The sequence below is a fragment of the Xyrauchen texanus genome, chromosome 5, assembly GCF_025860055.1.
Source record: "Xyrauchen texanus isolate HMW12.3.18 chromosome 5, RBS_HiC_50CHRs, whole genome shotgun sequence".
NCBI lineage: Eukaryota > Metazoa > Chordata > Actinopteri > Cypriniformes > Catostomidae > Xyrauchen > Xyrauchen texanus.
The window spans coordinates 8884505-8908596 of NC_068280.1; the positions used below are offsets into that span (position 1 = coordinate 8884505).

The 24092-nt window shown below is 34.7% G+C and overlaps 2 protein-coding genes across 3 annotated transcripts; one reads left to right on the forward strand and one right to left on the reverse strand.

The window, feature by feature from the left end:
* Window positions 1-865: 865 nt before the first annotated feature.
* Window positions 866-2780, reverse strand: LOC127644270 (trafficking protein particle complex subunit 5-like). The gene is made up of 3 exons (XM_052127380.1): window positions 2734-2780; window positions 2116-2417; window positions 866-2029 (listed from the first exon to the last, which is right to left on the reverse strand). The coding sequence occupies exons 2-3, from the start codon at window positions 2383-2385 to the stop codon at window positions 1733-1735; spliced, it is 567 nt and encodes a 188-aa protein (XP_051983340.1). The 5' UTR covers window positions 2386-2417; window positions 2734-2780; the 3' UTR covers window positions 866-1732.
* A 697-nt stretch (window positions 2781-3477) lies between these two features.
* On the forward strand, window positions 3478-19977 carry LOC127644269 (serine hydrolase-like protein). 2 transcript variants are annotated; one of them, XM_052127377.1, is made up of 12 exons: window positions 3478-3723; window positions 3805-3894; window positions 4042-4185; window positions 10706-10747; window positions 11851-11870; window positions 12001-12075; window positions 14730-14839; window positions 15357-15436; window positions 15554-15588; window positions 15839-15915; window positions 18642-18723; window positions 18833-19977. In XM_052127377.1, the coding sequence occupies exons 2-12, from the start codon at window positions 3834-3836 to the stop codon at window positions 18995-18997; spliced, it is 891 nt and encodes a 296-aa protein (XP_051983337.1). In that variant the 5' UTR covers window positions 3478-3723; window positions 3805-3833; the 3' UTR covers window positions 18998-19977. The 2 variants fall into 2 exon arrangements, with proteins under 2 accessions (XP_051983337.1, XP_051983336.1); XM_052127376.1 differs by having other exon boundaries at window positions 3478-3894.
* Window positions 19978-24092: the final 4115 nt, after the last annotated feature.

Below are 24092 nucleotides of genomic sequence, written 5' to 3' on the forward strand. Positions count from 1 at the left end.
CAGTTTAAATTGGTTACTGTTGGAAAATGATACTGTAGATCTGCTTTGTGTTTATAATTCTTCTAGTCAGTAGATTTGTAGCCGTGCAAATTTTAATAAAGGAGAAGGTAAGGAACTTTAAGGTAAGGTAAGTTATTGAAACTCTCTATTAATGAATGAAAAATAATGCTCAGACTGAAGGAAGACTATAGATCTCCTTTGTTCTTTTAATGCTTAACACTATTAAGTCTCTTGGTAGATTTCGATCATGAACGACTCAAAATGATTCAATGACTCACTCATAGCACATAAGACGCTCATTTGTCACCACCTAGTGACATTTCCAGAAGGGGTCACTGAACTAATCAGTTAATAACATTGAACAAGTTTGTGAAACCGAAGCAAGCCTCACAAAATACTTTTTATTTTGCAGCTAGTTCTGCACAATTGTAAAACTGAATAAACTTGAATCACTAAAATAGCTGGAATTGGTGCCTTTAGCTTATTCTTTAAAAAAATATCCCCAGAACATTTTTTGTGGACCAATGAGTCACCCCTCATGAATTTTCATCCCTGTAATTTGTTGTGGCATTGCAAGAACAAATCTACAAATTAGAAAGGTTAGTAGCAAGTTATGGTTAGCAGCAAGTTAATACTCATATGGTGGTTAATGTCATTAAACTAACACATTTCACTTTACATTTAAAAAAAATATTGCAGTGCTTGTTAATAAAATAAAAAAATGAAAAAGATACATTTATTGTTACGATTTGTTGAATTTACAAATTAACATTTGGTAACCTGGTGTAAGCCACAGACACTTTTATAAAAAAATGACTGAAAGCTTCTTCCAAGAGGAAATTTAATTTATTATGATTTCAATGTATAAACAATAAATGTAGAAACTTGACAGAAGTTGACAGAAATGCTAGTTATCATATGGTTACCTTGGTTTGTAAGGAACAGTATTTCCCCACCTCCTCTTAACAATTTACAAAGGATGAAAGATGGAAGGAACTTTTCAAATGCACAAAGCCACAAATGCAGAACAGCCAATCAGAAAATACAACAAACAATTTATAATGCCAATAAAAAACAAAAAACATTTAATCTCCCAGCTCAGATAAAACAAATACGTCTCTGAGATGTCTGTTTTAGATCTTTTCATCTGGAAAGCATCACAATCTAATTAAAATCTGCTAAACATCTTAAAAAGATCAAAATGACCAACATTCTAAATCATAAACGTTTCTAAGACATCTGCTGAATGTCTTATTGACATCTGAGAGGATACGTATTATAGACGTATTGAAACAACCTAAAAAATATGTCTTCCAGATGTAAACACACACTTCAAGTATATGTCTGGGTGATGTACGTGTGACGTCATTTGCCATCCATTGCACTGAATCTATGGTCTTGACTGGATTCTTCTCTGCTTAGATCCATGAGCACCTGAATCTCTCCCAGTACAGGGTATGTCAGTGTAATAACATGCATATGCACCCTTGATACTCATGTCACTAGGACTCAAACATAACATTCTATTCAATACTATTACATTTATTTTTAGTAATAAATAAATAAATTAATATAAAAATAAAATACTGATCTTTCTGCATTCTGTGATAATATCCCTACCATAAAGTATATTTTGTAACATCAATATGAAAACAGGAGGGCCATGGACAGACTATAGACAAGTCAAAAAGGGTAAAACATGAAACTTAACCCTGACTTGCTCAACAATATATTATCTGCCATCAATAGCTTTATCACGAGCAATCACTGCCTCGTCAAACTTAATCATAAGTGTGGTCCCCTTATGCCAGTGAACAGTAACTTTGGCCGGGAAGCCGCTGTGGGTTAAGATTGCCTCCACGATGCCCCCGGTGAAGGCTGCACAGTTTAATGTGCTGTTCTCTTTAGGTACAGATATGTAGGTGTTTATCAGTGGTTCCTTTTCAATGATGTAGTACGTTTTGTCATCATCATTGGCTTGTTCCAATTTGTCGGCTTCCTTGCCAAACAATGCTTTCCATACATTTACCTAGAGAAAATTTCAGAGACTGAGTGAGGTAAATACTTCAAAGTACATTAAATTAAGTCTGTTATATCAAATTATCTCCTTAGTACCTTAATAAAGAGAAGTATGTTTAATACTTTAGTCTCCCTTTTTCCATTTTTCTCTCTCATCACAAGAACATCCAGTAGACTAGATCCAACGCCTTGACCCATGTCAGCCAGCCGGGCCTGGAGCTCAGATACCGAGTATACGCGACTCTGGCAATACTGGACCATCTCTGAAAAGAGCAACGCGAACGCGCTCAGGCTCACCTCCGTTTTGGGACGCGTGAGCGATCGCTCCAGTATTGCAGATTTGCCTCGCGTGAAGCGGACCTCCATTCTGAATGAATTAATGAATGAGCCCTCAGTACCTGAAACAAAACGAACTATATTTGTTCTAAAAGCATAATATCAGAATCTGCCAGGGAATATTTACAAATGCATATATTTTCATTAACAAGCTGTTAAATAACCTAAACATTTATTTACGTTGTTGATGTTTATTTTGTATAAGTAGGTCTCTGGTTACATTAACGGTTTTTCTGATAATCTCGATGTATTTCTGCGACATATAAGTACATAATCTACTACACCAAACAAACTACAACATGTCCAGAAATTGACTGATATAGCGGCACAAATACGTATAAAAAACATATTTTTATTTTATTTTTCAGCTTCGTTTACCTGATGTTTTGGTTTGCACTTTGCAGTTCCGGATGCATGAAGCTGCAATAAGTACAAACCCAGGCTGTACCAGAGATATTCCACGTTTTATGATTGTAGAAACCGGTAACTAGCGTGTTACGACAGTAAGTCACTCTTTGCGGATACCTTAGAAATTAATGGCGAGAGCCGTAAACCGGCACCAACCTGTCGCAAAAATGTCAGCGCATTGTTTTTATAGAACATACATTTTATCGTAGAAATCTCCAGTCATAGTTCTTTACAAAAGTATTGTTTAGTATAAAACATGTTTAAGATTGCTGATAGGTGGTCAATTTATTATAGCGATAAGCAGTTTCCTCACAAAAGCAGTTTATTCAACCTACTGAAGCATCTCCTCTATAGACATCCATTCAAAAAATGGCCTCTTGTCTCCTCAACAGTGATGCTATTTTATGCAAAACTGGTATAGTATAATTTTTAGAAGGCTCTGGCCGTACATTGTGACCGGACATTTTTCAAAATATAAGTAGGCAAAACTAATGAAATTATTACTTCAAAATATAGTACGGTATTTAATTTTGGTAATTAAGTTTTTGTTTTTTGAAAAATGCGTAACTTCAATTTTTAAATCTAGGATATTTTTCAAGGAAGATAGGCACTCTTATTTTACTAAATTAACATTTCAGTGGTAAACACTTTTTTTTTGAAAGATAATAAATATACTGTCATGGGACGCGCATTGCCCACAGTGCATGTGTTTTCAATAGAAAACTTTTAAACCACACACGATTTACATAACCCTGTTCGGCGAAAACAATATAACTTGTGGAAATCAGGACATTAAATATATTATTATAATGTAATATACTCATACTGCCTGCAGCAGTTTATGAATTCACCCACTGTGCGTAATTTAAAAATAACTTAAATCGATTTTTCGCATTTTTTGCATTTGCGAATTCGGTCTGAAAAAGTTCACAGTGCATGTAATATCAGTATGAATAAGGTGTAAGTTTGGTTTACGTCCCTAGAAATTGCCAAGTATCAACTATCTGGACTAGAAATCATTCTCTCCCATTCTGTTAAAAGGATTAAAAACTGCACAGCAAGGTGTAAAAATGATTCCTGCATTGAAAGGTATTAGACACTTTGCCACAACAACTACTTTAACGCAAGCAGGTAAGAGAAAGCTAATTTATTCTTGAAAATGTATAATGACAAATCACCAGGGCTTTTAAATAATACACTTCATGGATATGTAAGTTCACTAACTGCGTGTTTTTGAATGTAACCAGTCATCAATGACCCTTCTATACTTTGATACAGTGTCTGAGTTCCGAATGACTGTCCCATGGGGTGAGGTGAGAGGTCAGGCTTGGGGTCCTGATCAAGGTCGGCCAGTGCTGTGCTTGCATGGTTGGGCTGACAACAGTGGATCTTTTAATAGACTGATTCCACTGCTTCCTAATGGTAGAGTTTGTCTATAGAAATGTGTGTTGATAAGATGTGTTGATGTCATCATTGAAGTGATGTTGGTTCTCTCTCTCATTTTATTTCTCTCTTTCTTTCTCCATATCATTCCCAGACTGGAGATTTGTAGCCATTGATTTTTCAGGTCATGGTCTCTCCTCTCATAGGCCTCCTGGTATGGAATGATATTCCGGACATTATTCAAAAGGAATTGCAAATTGTATTTGCAATTGCGATTTCAATTTGTGGACGCATAAAATGTGACATAATCCAAACGCAATTGCAAATCGCGCATTGCGGTTTGCATTTTCGTTTAAGCGAACGCACAGTGACTGCCAGATTTCAAATGGAAAAGCAAAGTCCGTTTGCAACTGTGTTTCCCATATCTTATGAGTTTTGGCCCTGTCATATTTAAATAGCAATTTCAATTACCACGTCTGCTTTTTCACTTTCTCAGCGTCGCGTATGTAGCCAGCCAAAACTCAAATGGAATACTAATTCCCTTAGTATTTCCATTTCCGATGCCTTACACGGAAACCTGTCAATCAGGGTCAAGGGTGGGATTATGCTATGGGGCGTGTTTGTCTTGGGAAGTGACATCACTCACAGTCTATCAGGATCAATAATTAGCACTGCACTTTATTCATCTATAATCTCACACTGGACTGTCAACATATTCTCCTCAATATACTACTTCATAGATATATATATCATATATATATATATATATATATATATATATATATATATATATATATATATATATATATATATTTCATATACTCCTACTTATTGTATTGTATATTGTGTGTATTGTTTACTGTACATTGTATATAATTATTGTGTTGTGTAAGTATGTGTACATTTGATTTGTAAATTGTTTTGTGTATGTTGTTTACTGTAATTGGTATATGTCTCGTCACTGTCATGACTGTTATGTTGCTCGGAACTGCACACAAGAATTTCACCTACTGTTGCACTTGTGTACATGGTAGTGTGACAATAAAGTGATTTGATTTGATTTGATTTGATAAACCGGCGTCTGTTCAGGGCATCACCTCTTGACCATCGACTGTGAGTGACGTCACTTCCCAAGACAAACACGCCCCATAGCATAATCCCACCCTTGACCCTGATTGACAGGTTTCTGTGTAAGGCATCGGAAATGGAAATACTAAAGGAATTAGTATTCCATTTGAGTATTAGAAAATCAGTTATTTTGAATTCTAATAATAAAGGTGGCTTAAATTTCATTGATTTTGATTCTCTTAACAATACCTTAAAAATTAATTGGCTTAAACGTTTCCTTCACAATCAATCTTCTATTTGGAGTATAATCCCAAGACATATTTTTTCTCAATTAGGAGGTATACATTTTCTTTTAATGTGCAATTATTCAATTAGTAAACTTCCTGTCAAACTTTCCAATTATCATCAGCAGATGCTTATGGCTTGGAAACTTATTTACAAGCATAATTTCTCGCCACACAATTTTTTTAATTTGGAACAACTGTAATATTCTTCATAAGAGGAAATCTTTATTTCTTGAAAACTGGTTCAATAATGGGGTGATATTAGTAAACCAGCTATTTGATAGTGAAGGTAATTTATTTAATTATTCTGATTTTGTTTCAGGATACCAATTCCCAGTATCTAGTAAAGATTTTAATATAGTTTTCAAGGCCATCTCTTTGGAAATCTGTATGCTGTTTAGAAACAATAATAGTGCTACAGTGACTTCTGTTTCTCCCCCTAGCCCTGAATCTACTGTGGTTGGTTCTATTTGTTTTTCAATACATAAATCCAATTATAAAATTAGGTCATTATTTTTGGACCCTGTTACTTCAATTCCTTCCTCCATTTCTTATTGGAATAACCTTTTTGATGATATTAAATGGTCATATGTTTGGTCACATCCTCAGAAATTCTTTCCAACTAATAAAGTTAAAGAAATATCCTATAAAATTATTCATAGATTTTATCCAGTTAAATACTTTTTAAAGAAATTCAGAAATGATATTGATACTTCCTGCTCTTTTTGTGAAGCCTCCTCTGAAACTGTTGATCATTTGTTTTGGGAATGTCCTTTTACTCGGTCTTTCTGGAACAATATTGATGCTCTGATTGTCCAAAAGGTTTTATGTAACTTTTCTTTATCATATAGACACATTCTTTTTGGATTTTATGTTAAAGACAAGAATCTAATTAATGCATGTTTTTGTATAAACCTTCTTTTATATATTGGAAAGTTTCATATCCATAAATGTAAATATATGAAAAGTAAACCCCACTTTATCTTTTTCAAAGAAGAATTGAAGATGTATTTAAATACAATTTCAACTTCTGTTAACAAGAAAGCAATGAAAACATCCAGAATTAGTGCCATGTTTAATATTCTCTCTTAATGTTTTTTCTTTTGTGCCCTCTTCTTTTTTTTTTCTTTCTTCTCTTACTCTCTTTTCTTTTTAGACTATTGTTGAATATATTTAAATTTCTTTCACATTTCCTCTCTTAATGTATTCTGAACCATAATTTCCCTTTTGTTTTGAAAGATTGTTTATATTTCTTGTATGTATCGTCTTGTTCTGTTTGTTAATATTGCAATAAAAAAAAAAAAATAAATAATAAAAAAAATAGTATTCCATTTGAGTTTTGGCTGGCTACAAACGCGACGCTGAGAAAGTGAAAAAGCAGACGTGGTAATTGAAATTGCTATTTAAATATGACAGGGCCAAAACTCGTAAGATATGGGAAACACAGTTGCAAACGGACTTTGCTTTTCCATTTGAAATCTGGCAGTCACTGTGCGTTCGCTTAAACGAAAATGCAAACCGTAATGCGCGATTTGCAATTGCGTTTGGATTATGTCACATTTTATGCGTCCACAAATTGAAAACGCAATTGCAAATACAATTTGCAATTCCTTTTGAATAATGTCCGGAATAACATTCCATATCCTGGAGTCTTTTACTCTTTCCCTTTGTATGTAGCAGATGTTCGGCGAGTTGTAGAAGGTTTGATACAACTCAAGTCTTTTGAAACTCATCTCACAAGAAACTATTTATAGAAATGTAAATTTGTCCAATCAGACATTTAATAAGCGATCTTTAGTTATGATGGACACAGTTGCTCTTCATTTTAATGGTGATGAGCACATATGTATTTGGGTAGTTGCAATACATAACATGGCCATGCATTTATATATTTATCTTATTAACATTAAGAGTTTGGGTTAATATGTATACAGTTGAAGTCAGAAGTTTACATACACCTTAGCCAAATACATTTAAACTCAGTTTTAAACAATTCCTGACATTTAATCATAGAAAACATTCCCTGTCTTAGGACAGTTAGGGTCACTACTTTATTTTAAGAAGGTGAAATGTCAGAATAATAGTAGAGAGAATTATTTATTTCAGCTTTTATTACTTTCATCACATTCCCAGTGGGTCAGAAGTTTACATACACTTTGGTAGTATTTGGTAGCATTGCCTTTAAATTGTTTAATTTGGGTCAAACATTTTGGGAAGCCTTCCACAAACTTCTCACAATAATTTGCTGGAATTTTGGCCCATTTCTCCAGACAGAACTGGTGTAACAGAGTCAGGTTTTAGGCCTCTTGCTCACACATGCGTTTTCGCTTCTGCCCACAAATTTTATATCGGATTGAGGTCAGGGCTTTGTAATGGCCACTCCAATACATTGACTTTGTTGTCCTTAAGCCAAGTTAGGAGATATCCACATAATTTTCCTTCCTCATGATGACATTTTTTTTTTTAAGTGTACCAGTCCCTCCTGTAGAAAAGCACCACACAACATGATGCTGTCACCCCGTGCTTCATGGTTTGGATGGTGTTCTTCAGCATGCAAGCCTCACCCTTTTTCCTCCAAACATAACGATGGTCATTATGACCAAAGAGTTACATTTTTGTTTCATCAGACCAGAGGACATTGCTCCAAAAAGTAATATGCACTTGGAAACTGTAGTCTGGCTTATTATGATGGTTTTGGAGCAGTGGCTTCTTCCTCGCTGAGCAGCCTTTCTGGTTATGTCGATAAAGGACTAGTTTTATTGTGGATATAGATACTTGTCTACATGTTTCCTCCAGCATCTTCACAAGGTTCTTTGCTCTTGTCCCGGGATTGATTTGATTTGCAATTTTCACACCAAACTACGTTCATCTCTAGGAGACAGAACTCTTTCCTGAGCAGTATAATGGCTGCGTGGTCCCATGGTATTTATACTTGCATGCTATTGTTTGTACAGATGTACGTGGTATTTTCAGGCGTTTGGAAATTGCTCTCAAGGATGAACCAGACTTGTGGAGGTCTTGGCTGATTTCTTTTGATTTTGACATGATGTCAAGCAAAGAGGCACTGAGTTTGAAGGTAGGACTTAAAATACATCCACAGGTACACAATTCTGTACACCTCCAATCAGAATCTAATTGCCTGAAGGCTTGACATAATTTTCTGGAATCTTCCAAGCTGCTCAAAGACACAGTTAACTTACTGTATGTAAACGTCTGACCCACTGGAATTGTGAGATAGTCAATTAAAAGCTAAACAATCTGTCTGCAAATAATTGTTGGAAAAATTACTCATGTCATGCACAAAGTAGATGTCCAAAATGACTTTTAATGACTTCAACCTAAGTTTATTAAAACTTCTGGCATCAACTGTATGAATGTATAGGTGAAAGTGTATATTGTAGAGACTGACACTGTTAACCATTTATTTTAAAGGTGCATACAGTAATTTGGGTCTAATTTAAAATGTTTTACACATTAACAAATTAATTGTGTTTTTGTGAAGAGTGATCTGAACGGTGTACACTTACATGAGATGAAGACTATACTCGTAATAGATTTCTATAAAAAGTGTTTTTATTATACATGGTGCGGGGCACCCCTTCAATGTGTTTCGTCATTTTGAAATTATATGGTCCGCTGTGTTTAGTAACTAAACGTTGAAGAAGAAAATCCTTACGCTCATTGGCTGCTGCCTATGTAGATATGCTTGGCTATGCTTAGCGCAGTGTTGTTTGGTAATGCGAAGAGCAAAAAATACAATGGAACATAATTATTATCATGCTTTAGAAGCAGAGACAACAGGAGATTCAGTAGCTGTACAGCCGAAGAAGCGAAAAAGGTCAGAAGCAAGAAGACAGTACGTCTAAAAATCTAGAGTAAACATCTGTATGGCATACACAAGGTGGAAAGTTTTAATGACGGAGAAAAACACGAGTAGTGATGCCGATGTTGCTTCTATTTTGTTGGACAGGTAAGACATTATTAATTGTTTAGACCACTCTCTAAAATAGTTTCAGTTAAATTGACAGAAAACACAAATGTCCCTCGAACTATTTAAAATTATTTGTGTAGTCAACATATATTTGTAATGGACAGTTTTCAGCTGTTATTACAAATGCAACCGGAAAGCAACGAGTCATTTTAATTTCTTTGTTATAGTAATGTGGGGCCCCGTCTACCTCCACCTCTATGAAATTGCATACGTCTTCATTCGTTTAGGAGCTTGGCACAGCGATTGTTCACTAGTTCACTTGGAAACAAAACAAGTTCTTCAAATACAGTATTCATGGACATGCTAAATTTAATCAAAAACGATTCTAAAATATCCTTTACCATAACATTCTGTATCGCTAGATAATTTAGGTTTATTACACACTAAGCAGTTCTCTAATAAAGGTAATAACTGTCTTTAGAAATAATGTGAAACGCTGACAGTCTCCAAAGTCTCTTTTAGCTTGAATTTTGAAGTTTGTTTTTAGGCAAAGCAATTATATTATAGTAGTAATAAATAAGTTTAGAAATGACCTCAACTCTGACATTTTCCAGATGCAAATTATATTCCAAAGATGGCGGTGGCAGCAGAGATGATCATGCTGTTCCACGTCGATAGATGACAGTACATTGTCTAACACCACTGTCATATCGGTACTTAATTCCATGAAGAAAAGCAATGCTAATGCTAGCTAGAGAACTACTGAATGCCCCTTTAAGTTTTTCACCATTTTAACCACTTTAATGCTTTCACTTAGTTCATTTTAAATGGTACCGTGGGATGACAAATGTAGTCCATGCATATTAATTATAAAAGGATTTGCAAAATTATTTTAAAAATATTTTTAGATAGAGTATAGCTTGTCAACATCCCAAAAACATTTCAGGAACACTTTATAATAAGGTCCGATTTGTTAACATTAGGTTACTATATTAGTGAACATGAATTATCAATGAACAGTACTTTTGCAGCATTTATTAAACTTGGTTAATTTCAACATACATTTTTAAAGTCAAAAGTTGTGCATTATTATTGTTACATTAGCAATGAAAATTTTACATTTTTATAAACTAAAATAACAAAAATGGTTAAATGTTGTAAACATATATATTGTTAATTGTTAGTTCATGATACCTAATGCGTCAACTAATGTTAATGAATGGAACCTTATTGTTAAGTGTTACCAAAATGTAATTTCAACTACATTTGTTTGCAGCTCTTCAATGGAAGCGGTTCTCCATAATTGGACATAGTATGGGTTAGTAACTCTTCTGTCTTCATTCACTTTACAGAGGTCAAAGTTATATTTTCTGTGTGAAAGGTCAGCGGATACATTTGCCAGTGTTTCATAATTTTATTGTACAGCAGTTGTATTGTAGTGCTTTGTACATCTGCTATATTATGTAGAATAGATGTTAAATGTAATTAAAAGTTGGTAGATGGGTAAAAGGGCATAAAAAGGACACTGTAGAATGAATGCCATCGTAAGTACAGCTGCAAGCCTAACTTCATAATACCCCATTAGGTCAGAGTTCCTGGTGCTATATGTGTCTCCCTTCTACACACTAGACAATGATCCACATTGTTGGCTATGCATGTATCCAATTCAGAGGCTTGTGCAATCCAATAAAATCGAATGAGCACTTAAAGTCTGAGTTGAAATTAATCCAAAATGTATTTGTTTACCAGAAGTAATAAGGCCTTAAAGGAATGGTTCATCCAAAAATAAGAAATAAAATCTCATAAATATTCACCCTCATGCCATCCCAGATTTGTATTATTTTCTTTCTTCTGCTTCACTCAAAAGACGATTTTTAGAAAAATATCTCAGTAGGTCCATACAAATTAATGGTGTACAGAAAGGCAACATAAAAGTAATCCACGAGACTCCAGTAGTTTAATCTATGTCTTCAGAAGTGATATGATAGATGTGGATGATAAACTGATCAATATTTAAGTCCTTTTTTACTATAAATATCCAGTTTCACATTCTTGAAGGGATTCAATATTGATCTGTTTCTCACCCAAAGTGATTGCATCACTTCAGAAGACAAATATTAAACCACTGGAGTCATTTGGATTAATTTAATGCTGCTTTTATATGATTTTTGGAGCTTGAAAGTTCTGGTCACCATTCACTTGCATTTTATGAACCTACAGAGCTGAAATATTCTTCTAAAGATTATTGTGTTCAGCAAAAGACAGAAAGTCATACACATCTGGGATGGCATGAAAGTGAGTAAATGAGAGAATTTATTTCTTTATTGTTGAACTGTGGGTAGAAATCCAGAGAAACAAAGAGGTTGTTTTTCAACAACAGTTTTTCTGTCCATTTACTGTAATTGTTTTTTTCCTCAACAGGGGGCAATGTGGCAGGAATGGTGAGTATCCATCATAATGTTGTTGTGGTTACTAACTAGCTGCTAAATAGTTAGTAAAAGCAATGATTGTGCATTGTGAATGTAAGTGTGTGACTTCAGTTCAGTTTGTTTGTTTCTTTTTTTCTTTCAGTTTAGTGCATTGTACCCAGAGATGGTTGAATCTGTAGTTCTCTTGGATTCTTATGGATTCCTCCCAACAAACATGGTAACAAATGTGACACTGCACTCATTTCCCTTACTTAATTGAATTAGGTAATTTGTTTTACACTAAATTGAATGTCTTTCATTCAGATTAAGTCAGTTTCATTGAGAACATAATTTACTTTGATTTGGTCAAATTAATGTACAAGAGTAGTTTTACATCTAAATTACTAAATTACTGTAATTTTCTCATGTTGGTCATACCTAATTGTATTAATCATTAGTATATGTCAGGTAAGTAAGTGGTAGGACAGTGCCATTTTAATAGCTAATGCTTATAGAGCTAAGCAGCACTCAAATCAAGTATCACCTGAAAGTATCTGACAATCCTCAAACTAAGAACAAGTGCCCCTTCTTTACCACAACAGTAACATCTAAAACTCCAACATAAAAAATTAAATAAAATAAAAAATATACACTCACCTAAAGGATTATTAGGAACACCTGTTCAATTTCTCATTAATGCAATTATCTAATCAACCAATCACATGGCAGTTGCTTCAATGCATTTAGGGGTGTGGTCCTGGTCAAGACAATCTCCTGAACTCCAAACTGAATGTCAGAATGGGAAAGAAAGGTGATTTAAGCAATTTTGAGCGTGGCATGGTTGTTGGTGCCAGACGGGCCGGTCTGAGTATTTCACAATCTACTCAGTTACTGGGATTTTCACGCACAACCATTTCTAGGGTGTACAAAGAATGGTGTGAAAAGGGAAAAACATCCAGTATGCGACAGTCCTGTGGGCGAAAATGCCTTGTTGATGCTAGAGGTCAGAGGAGAATGGGCCGACTGATTCAAGCTGATAGAAGAGCAACTTTGCCTGAAATAACCTCTCGTTACAACCGAGGTATGCAGCAAAGCATTTGTGAAGGCATAACATGCACAACCTTGAGGTGGATGGGCTACAACAGCAGAAGACCCCACCGGGTACCACTCATCTCCACTACAAATAGGAAAAAGAGGCTACAATTTGCAAGAGCTCACCAAAATTGGACAGTTGAAGACTGGAAAAATGTTGCCTGGTCTGATGAGTCTCGATTTCTGTTGAGACATTCAGATGGTAGAGTCAGAATTTCACGTAAACAGAATGAGAACATGGATCCATCATGCCTTGTTACCACTGTGCAGGCTGGTGGTGGTGGTGTAATGGTGTGGGGATGTTTTCTTGGCACACTTTAGGCCCCTTAGTGCCAATTGGGCATCGTTTAAATGCCACGGCCTACCTGAGCATTGTTTCTGACCATGTCCATCCCTTTATGGCCACCATGTACCCATCCTCTGATGGCTACTTCCAGCAGGAGAATGCACCATGTCACAAAGCTCGAATCATTTCAAATTGGTTTCTTGAACATGACAATGAGTTCACTGTACTAAAATGGCCCCCACAGTCACCAGATCTCAACCCAATAGAGCATCTTTGGGATGTGGTGGAACAGGAGCTTCGTGCCCTGGATGTGCATCCCACAAATCTCCATCAACTGCAAGATGCTATCCTATCAATATGGGCCAACATTTCTAAAGAATGCTTTCAGCACCTTGTTGAATCAATGCCACGTAGAATTAAGGCATTTCTGAAGGCGAAAGGGGTCAAACACAGTATTAGTATGGTGTTCCTAATAATCCTTTAGGTGAGTGTATATATATATATATATATATATATATATATATATATATATATATATATATATATATATATATATATAACAATACATAAAACAATAACATATCTCCTATTCTCATTTTGCACAAAAAACAAATAAAATAACCCTTAACATTTACCCTCCCTATCGTGTCCCATGCAAAGCATTTTGGGAAATGGAAATCCCTTGCCCAGTTTCATCAGTGCTACATTAACACCACAAAAATTATTCATGTAGTCCCAACTCAAATGGATTAAAGGAATAGTTCACAAAAAAATGAAAATTCTCTCATTATTCCCTTACCCTGATGCCATCCCAGATGTTTATGACTGTCTTTCTTCAGCAGAACACATATGAAGATTTTTAGAAGATAAAGTTCTGTCAGGTCCTTATAATGGAAGTACATGGGTGCCAGCACTTTGATGGTCCAAAAGTCACATTTAGGCAGCAATAAAGTAATCCACACAAATCCACTCGATCACTGAATGTCTTCTGAAGCAAATCAATACATTTGTGTAAAAAATACATTGATAATTAAAACATTATTAACTTTTAAAAAGCGCATCCTGCCCTATCGATTCGCTTAGAAGACATTCATTGATTGACTGGAGTAGCATGGACTACTTTAATGCTGCCTAAATATGAGTTTTGGCCCCTTAAAGTGCTGGCACTCGTGTATTTCCATTATAAGGACCTGACGGAGCTCTATCTTCTAAATATCTTCATATGTGTTCTGCTGAAGAATGACAGTCTTACACATCTGGGATGGCATCAGCGTAAGTGAATAATGAGAGAATAAAATTTTTTGGGTGAACTATTCCTTTAATTTTACAAATTTAAATGGATAGAACACAATGAACTCAAGTTGTAAATGATAGTCTAAAATTGTCTAGAATTGTGTTGCTTTAGTTCATTTTAATTAAGTAAAATGAACAAGCAGGAAAAAAACTTTTATTTGAATGTTAATCATTTTCTATTACAACAAGGGACGTTAATGGCAACATATGTCCTTTCACAGAGTCGCATGGTTCAATTAATAAAAAAAGGAATGGATCAACATGTCATGTATGACAATGAAGCAGATGATAAGAAAGAAAAGGTGTACACATATGAGAAAGCCAAAGAAAGGTGATTAAAAGATTTCTACTTTGGCAGTTTGTCACTCTTTGGTAGACTTTTAAGAGCGCTTTGAATATGTAGACAGCTATTTAGATGGGTGTGAAAGCTTTATTGAGTAATGAATACATTTTTTAGTAATAATTAGTAATGTTCTTTGGTCTCATCCATGGCATTGGACTCAATGTTTCAGTTTAACGTAACCATTATTTGCTATCAAAAGTTTAGTTTTGATCCACCTAATATTGAAATATATATATATTTTTTATCCTATTAATGTAATGGCATTAATAAAATAAACAAGTTAGAACACAAAAGGATTGCTAAGGCATTACACAAATAAACATACAGTATCTTGAATGATAACTTCAAAGTGTAATGGAAATTACGAACACATTTCCGTGGAATGAAATTACATTATTCTGTCTTTTCTGTTTTGTCAAAATGGCCAAAGTGTTTTATTTCTAGCTGGCAATGAAGATATGCTTTAATTAAAAATTGACCATTGTATGTTTTTGCCTTGTTTCAGGCTTATGTCAGCTAACCGCTTCCTTTCTGATAAGTCTGCAGACATTCTGTTAGAGCGAGCGGTTCGAGAGGTTGAGGGAGGTAAAATATGTGCACTCAGATTTATGTCAAGAACGTCAGCTTGTCTCATGCTTTTAGGGCAAAGCAGTTTAACTCTAATAATTCAAGATCTCTATAAGAGTTATTTTTCTCTTAAAGGGTTGGTGTTTACGAGAGACTTCAGAATCATCATGGTGAGTCCTTTCAATATATTTGTTCATTCCTTATTTATTGCAGTGGTTTGTTCACTAGAGTCGAGTTTGCCCTACTTTTTAACACATTTTGCAATCTGTCAGGAACTCACACTTATTGTCAGCATAGTTGTTTATGTGCCTGTTATCAACAATACAAGTGTTTTCTGTTTAATAAATGACTAGGGAGAAAGAGTGAACATGTATTTTTTATTTTCAAGTCTCTAACTATTGATGTTTGGTTTTGTGTCAGAGAAACATTGTGATGATTACGCTGGAGCAGAGCCTTTTTATGCTGTCTCTAATTCAAGCAAGAGTGATGCTACTGATGTGAGTTCTATTCACTCATCCTTTTCATCTTGTGAAAACATGTTCACCAGAAACCATCCATAAATATACACAAAGTTTAAAAACTTAAAGCTGAAGTGTTTTCACTGTTATTATACATTTTCCTATCCCAGCTTAAAGGAATAGTTCAACCAAAAATGAAAATCATGTCATTATTTACTCACCTCTAATGTCGCTCCAAACCCATAAGACTTTCTTCTGTTTTTACAGGGTTTATTTGCATGTTTAATGTGTGTTATAGTATGACTATGGTCTATCAAGCTTGAAAAAGGACCAAGCAATATGATCACTTTGTGCGATGAACAGAAAAAAATAAAGTACTCTATTCTTAATGGTCAATGGTGCCATCTAGCGATCTGATATGTCTGAGTAACAACCGCACATCCGGGGATTAATTCATATCAGACCGGGTATTACTAGTCATCTTTTCTATTTCCCCTATCAGTGTGCTATCTCTACAACAGTGGGGATTTCTTTAAGACTGCAAGGGAAGCTCAGCTTCCCCTATAATGTCAAAAAAATAATGGTCAAATATGTACTATTGTGTAAACAATTTATTGACTAAAAATGCGTTAGAACACGTTCATCTCGAAGACGAGTTCGTTCAGAATCAGCTACATTACATATAGCAGGTCGGCTGACTCGATTTACTTCTCATACATTCCCGTAGCGTCAGTGCATTTCCCTGTTGAAGCCGAGCATCCATTGACTTCAATGGGGCTGCTCTGAACAGTTTTCTTCAGTGCTCGAAAATAGGCGGTCATTGGATAAATGCTGCGATTATATCCCGCCCACGGACGCTCAGCGTCTCTGGGGGTGAATGAGGAGTGGGTTGGCCCGGACTCGGGCTTCAGCGTGATGATTGGAGGATCTGTCGAAAGACTGCATCTCCTTTTGATTGACAGCGAATCTGTACTATAAGAAGTCACTGAAGCTATTTTGCGCTCAGTCCCATCGCGGATTTCTCAAGTGTAGTCGAAAGACAAACTGCTGCAACCTATTTCTTTATATTTGTTTGGCGAAATTGCTAGTCAATTTGCATAATACATTTCACACAATTATACACCACATTCCTTGTTTCAGTTTTACCAAGTTTAATATATTTTGTTTTAGAGCGTTCGTTCGTTCGTTCGTTCGTTCATTCATTCATACAGTAGGCTAGGCTAGCGTTGTACGGGTGAAACTGCGCACGATGGCAGACGGTGCTAATATTGTCGACGCCATTTGAAAGTCTTCCTTACGAGAAAAAAATTAGAATTAAACAGCAGGGCAGATCAACACCTAAGATTGATTTAGTGCAAAAAATAGGGTAAATAAGTTTATAATGTAGGCCGAAAATGAGCTTCCCCTCTTTGAAAGACCAGCACTGCTCTACAAGTAAGGTAATAAAATACTTTAAACTCAGATCAATATTTCAGGTCCATTTACTTGTTTATTTGCAATTAGTCTTGTAATAAGCTGGATAATGAGCAATCAGATGGTCATGTTTGCAAAATAAACACCAAAAGAACTCTACAAACCAGGGGCGGATTTCAGTTGTTCAGAAATTCTCACATAATAACATAATTTCAGAAAATCAATATATTATGTAAAAAAAAATATTTATTTGGTTGGGAGCCATGTAAAAAGCAGGATAATGTACAGTCAACCAGCTTTTATAAATAAAACACTTCAGGGTGATACAACACTCTGTCAGGTTAAGTTTGCGATACATTACTGTATATTATCCCCCACTTAAGGTATGGGCAACTTTGAATGGGGTGAGGGCCAACATTTTTTCTCCTTTCTACCAAGGGGCCAAATTACAAATCTGCACTCTAACAATGTTCACCCCCTTACTGAATTTCCTAATTATTTTGGGTAATTTACAGTATGCACAACTAATGCAATGTTCTTTTAAAGATTTCGTTACCTATATTAACATTTTTATTTAACAATATTTATCAAAACTAATAAGTATTTTTTTACTTGCCTTTTTACTAAAACATGCCATTCACATGTACAAATTCATGTTCAAGCAATATATTTTCAAGAAAATGTATCTCATTTGCTTTGTCTACATTTGCAACAGACAAACACACAAATGAACAGACAACATTTTCAACCCCACCTCATAAAACAGCTTATAGGTATTAGTTCAAATCGAAATATTATCATCAATAACAATACTGGATACAAGAACATAACATTTCAGTGCATTAATACAAAACATTTCAGCACCACAACGTACACGCACAGACTGAACAGTCACGTGAGATGGGCCACTAGTTGCCCATCCCTGCCCTACTTATTCAGTCTCAATAAATGTGCTTAAAATATGGTGGATGCATTTAGAACATAAAACCTTATTGGTTTTCATCACATCTTGTGTCTGAATATCATGACGATTGGTCACCTGATGCGATGCGAATGGCATGATTTGATTTGAGAGTGAATAATGACTTAAATTTGGTTCTGTTTATCACACAAAGTGATTGTATTTGAACACTGGATTTTGATGACCAGTAATTATTATTTTTGTAATTCCATTAGATGACACAAGTGGCGCAGAAATTACACACACTTTAGAATAGCTTGAAAACATTATTGTTTGATTAGTCACATACTATCAGCTCATAGTAGTTATGTTAATAATAGAAGCATTTGTGTCTTGCTTTCCTTACCTTTGACCTAAGTTGAAAGGAAAAGATTGCTGTGTCTTTCATTAGGGCAGATCAGGGGCTGGATAATGTGTTTCCTGTACCTGATGGATTTGCCGATGACCTTCGGAAGGGCTGGATGGACCAAAAAGTGAGATACACATACACACTTATAAATGGCTGCAATATGCAAGTCTTGAAAATAATTATGCACAAATATATCCATGATTTCAATGTTTTTCTTTATCACTACTGCACAGGGCACTATTGTTTGTGTAGAGGGGGACCATCATGTTCATCTCAACAAACCAGACAGTGTGGCCCCCATTATCACTGATTTTCTTCAGTCGCACCGTCCTGACAGCACAGAGATGACTCTGACAGCAATCAGTCTGCCAAATTTTAACACACTTTTATCCTATTAAATCTTAAATTCTATAAGTTTGTTATCTGTGATATCTTCAAAACACTGTAACTCTAATTATTTTGATATTGCAATTTTACATTTTGCAGATATGAAAAACAGACATTTTGTAGATCCACCTTTTTTCAACAATGACAGATTTAGCCCAAGCCTCAGTTTCAAAAACTGACCCCACGTCTCACACCTCAGTGTGTAAAAAGTGCTGTCACTGTGTGCTTTAAGCCTGACTTGGTGATTTCTTAATTAAAAAAGTGACTAATCAAAGTATCATGCTGCTGCTGTCTATAAATACTGTGCTTTACTCAACTTCAAAAAATGCATCCACAGTACCTTGTCCTCTGTAATTCTGTCCTGTTACTCTGAGTTACTTCATTCAACTTGTTGATAGTGTGACTATCAGCATATGTGCATTTGTGTTTGCATCATTTCTGGCCTGTAATGTGACTGTGCTTGCTTTTGTGAATGTGCAGATTTTTGTGAAAATGTCTGTGTGTTTGATTTCCCTTGGCTTAGTAGAAACCTGCATGTCTCAAGCTCGACTTGTGCTGTTATGTAGGTCAGTGCTGCTAAATTCTACATGAGAGACTGACAGTGGCCATGAAACCCTGAAGTCCAGCAGCTTAATAATGTGTGTGATTGTGGTGAGATTGTACAGTAGTTGCCCTCCTCAAGCTAGAAAGTCTCACAGCGGTGTGTGCGTGTGCGCTAGATATATGGACCATTCTACCGAATTGGTGCAAACTCAAAGGTGGAAACATTTGTCCCTATATATATTGTACCATAACTTGGGTACAAATATCTAGTAAAAGAACAATCAGTTTTAATATTCTAGTTTCAGAATGTTTTGTAATGTTTTTCTTTTCCTAAAATATGTCACTCCCGAAACAGAAATACAGCAAAATAAAAATGATTATATTTATCTGTTAAGAATTTGTTATAATATTTTTATAGGCAAATAATAAAAATTAATTTTTTACCAATTTCAAAGTTCAACTTATAAGTTTAATACAAATCGAAATTCAAATTTGCTCTATAAAATACATACACTTCGTGATACTGATTTGAGAGTTAATGATTAATGAAAATAAATATATATTTAATCAAGAATTATCATAAACTTTTAGTTAATAACTCAATGTTCCTTTATTTATGAAATAGCACCAGGTATTTCGGTAGTGATTCAATGTTTCAGTAGTGACATTTTGTATGAAAGGTTGTGCAATATTCCCTAAAATATTTTGCATAATCTTTGAAATAAAAAAAATGTTTTATGTTGAATATTTGAAATTAATTTTGAAATTTGAATAATTATTAATAAATGAAGTGATTAATTATTGAAGACATAATTGTTTCTATCATCTGTATTTGGAAGGACAAACACTAGTTTTAAATTGTCATTGACATTAAGGACTGCTTGTTCATACAACTTGTTTTCCATATAAATGAAAATAGTTTACAATAATAAATCAAGTCGTTTCAGTAAAAAGAAAAGCTCAACCATAATATTAGTATTAAACCTTAGCTGTCTGACTTTCTGAGCACTTTGTTCACAAATTTAACCTAAAAAAAAGTCTAACAAAACAAAACGATCCAACTTCTCCAAGATATATACAACCAGGAAGTGAGACTGGGATCCCAGATCCCATCATTTTTAAGTAAATGTGCTCCAAATTCTGAAAAATCAGTGTGTAACTTTAAGAATGTCACTACCAAAACATATTCTCTGCAATTTAAAAATAAAATGGGAAAAAAATAGTTTAGATCTAAAAGAATGTTTTATGTACAACTGTTCAACGCGTATGATTGTTTCCTTAAAAGTAATGGTTGAAAATAACATTTTGGCACTACTGAAATAATCACGTCATTATCAAACCTTTATCATACTGTAATATCACGTAAATATGTTTCGGTAGTGACAATTTTTAATGTTACACGTTGATTTTTCATACTTTCAAAATAGAATTCTAAAGTGTGTGTAATCATCCGCTCTGGTACCACCAGGACTACCAACGACCCAAGTTTGAGGTCGATCCGACCTCGCTCGGCCAAGTTATGCATCTATACGGGTCCGTGTTGGACCATTTTCCAGGTGATCAGTATGTACCATATAAATCTGGGGAACATAGGACCCTGGCAACATAGGGACCCTGGGAACATAGAATGCTCCCGACAGATACTACTTGCTCCCATAATTAAAACTAACAGGGCATCACTTAAGTGTTTATTTATAGTCCAACCTCTAAACCTATCCTAACCTTATCTTACAAAATTAATCATAGTTTTAATACAGTATAACCATTGTACCACTATGGTATTTTATAGTAACCACAAAAACATGGTTACTATGTTAACAACATATTACTGCAATAACACCATGTTAATTGCATTAAAACTATGGCTTCTGCCAAAAACATGGTTACTACAATATTATTTTAGTAAAACCGGTTAAATCTACCCAGATCAGACCTTTCTCTCAACTCTCTGTCCTTCATTTTTACCAAATCACTGCAAGGAAATCAACCTTCATATTCATTTTATTTATTATTGTAAGTAGTATTCAGGAAACAGGATGGGGTAAACTGGGTCAAGAGCTGGAAAATAACCCAGGTCATCCGTATAGAAAAAAGAGCACATACTGTCTTATCGCACTAAGCCATTGAAGCAACACTTGAGAGTACATTTTGTCTTTAATTTCTTTGTTTCCACCAGACTATTTCAGTGCAAATAGCCACACTGTGTGGCAGGTATTTACACCTAGTGCAAACAGTCACTCTGTGATAATAATAATAATAATAATAATAATAATAATAATAATAATAATAATAATAATGTTATATTATTGATATTATTGAAGTTTTTAATGCTCTCCACCATTAATGTGCTGAGGTGCTAGCGGGAAAAAGCAAAGAAAGGTGAAAGCATCATTACAGAATGTGCATGCACAAGAATGTAGGGTTAGAGGATAGAAAATATAGTTTGTACATTATAAAAACTGTCATGTCTATGGAGAGTCCTCATAAATCATATATACAAATGTGTGTGTGTGTGTGTGTGTGTTTAGCCTCATCTGGAAAACCATTCCATATGCAAATTAAGTCATGTTTTATTTTTATTGTTATAATAATGCAAAATGTGTTCTTTTAGAGTTGGGTTTAGTCAATAGCTATTATTATTAGATTAATAAAAAAAAAAAAAGTAGAAATCTATGTTATAATTAGCTATAGACTGGGAACAAAATTAGAGGATGTCCTTAAAGGGAAAATCTAATTTTTTAAAGAGAAAAATGGAATAGGGTTGATGTATAGTAGTTTAACAAAGCAAAGTTTAAACTAGTTTTAAAATTTTGAAGTTTGATATACAGACATTACAATAAGACCAACAGCTAGCTAGATATTCAGACAAACTGTCACATAGATAAGTCAGACAAAATGTTGATAGATAGATAGATAGATAGATAGATAGATAGATAGATAGATAGATAGATAGATAGATAGATAGATAGATAGATAGATAGATAGATAGAAAAATAGATAGATAGATCGATTGATTGTGGTGGTTTGTTTACTTTTGAATTTTTGACAGTTGGAGTTCGAATTAACGAGCATGCAGTATAAGTCTATGGGATTTTCCCGATATTTGGTTGTACGCTGTGCAAAAATTGCAAGTCCGATCAATTAGAAAAGACACTGCAAACTTTTTCACAATAGTCTGATGCTCTGTGCCAATTTTGGTGGCTATAAATTGAAAGCTTTAGGAGGAGTTAGTATTTGAAATTTTAGTTTCGGTTTAGGCGTTTTGAAAAAACCCTAAACAAAGTTTGTGGAATAACAGTAGGCTTCATCAAGCAAACATAACTGGCTAAATTTAAAGCTGAATAAAGTAATATCTGCGACACTAGCACCACCAAATTGAATTGCAAAAATTGTTATTTTTTATGTCATGTTATCAACTGTTCTGAATACACCCCTTGTCTGTAGTTGTTCAAACCAAAGATATTTGTAGATGCTCCGGATATGTCAATGCTTTCGCTATCTTTTGGAAGGGCCAACATTTCGGCGGCTTAGAACCAGCCACAATAATGATTTTCACTGAAAATGCCACAACATTGTGCTGCCTACGGTTGTAAGAACCGCAGGGATATAAATTCCAGACGAAATAGGATAATCTTTCACAGGTGAGAATGTGAAGCTTAAGCAAGTAATCAGCCTGTTGGTTTCTCTGATCATTAATAATAATTATAAGAGCTTTAATTGCTTAGTATCTGTTTAAAAATGTTTTATTATCTACAATATTTAGTATTATTTAAAGTTAATAACAAACTAAATCTTGTGAAATTAAAATGCCAAAACTGTTGCTGACGCGTGATCAAATGCTTTTGTGTGTTTATGTACATAATTTGACCTTTCCAATATGGCAGACGGATTAAGTATAGTGGCCCAAATGAACAAACAGTCAGATAGTCTCATCCCTAACTTTGAGTAATGTTGTTGAATGGGGTCAAAGTGGATCTCTCAAAACAACACATGAAATTTTATAGTGACACAGAGACAGTGTTTACAGTTTTTGAGAGTATGAATCTATGAATGGCTTACACTAACACCTAGCGGCTTGGATGCAGCATAATTTAAAATCGATAGTTTTCCATTTCAGATACCACTGTGGAAATTTAGCCATGATTGCTTTAATCAATGATTGAAAATGTCCAATAACAGGATGGTTACTGAGATTATCCAAGTAGCATTCAGCTGGTCATGTGATTCTAACATGGCAGCCCCCATGTATGGACCCTCTCCATGTAGGACAGCTTTTTATAGTTTACTGATATGACTGGAGTCTTCATTTTAATGTGATCGGTCATGAATTCCTGCCTAGATTGCAAAATTAAAATTCATGTCTTTAGGAGTTAAACTTTTTTTTAATGATTACAAAATTCCTTAGTGTACCTTTAACACTGAAAGTTACATACTTCAGCTGTAAAAACTATAGCAGTCAGTGTTGTATCCCCATTTAGCTAAGTAAATGTGTGTATGTGCGAGGGAGGAAAGGAGGGAGGGGTATTATTTTGGGATGTGTCATTCATGTTAAGCTATTTTTGC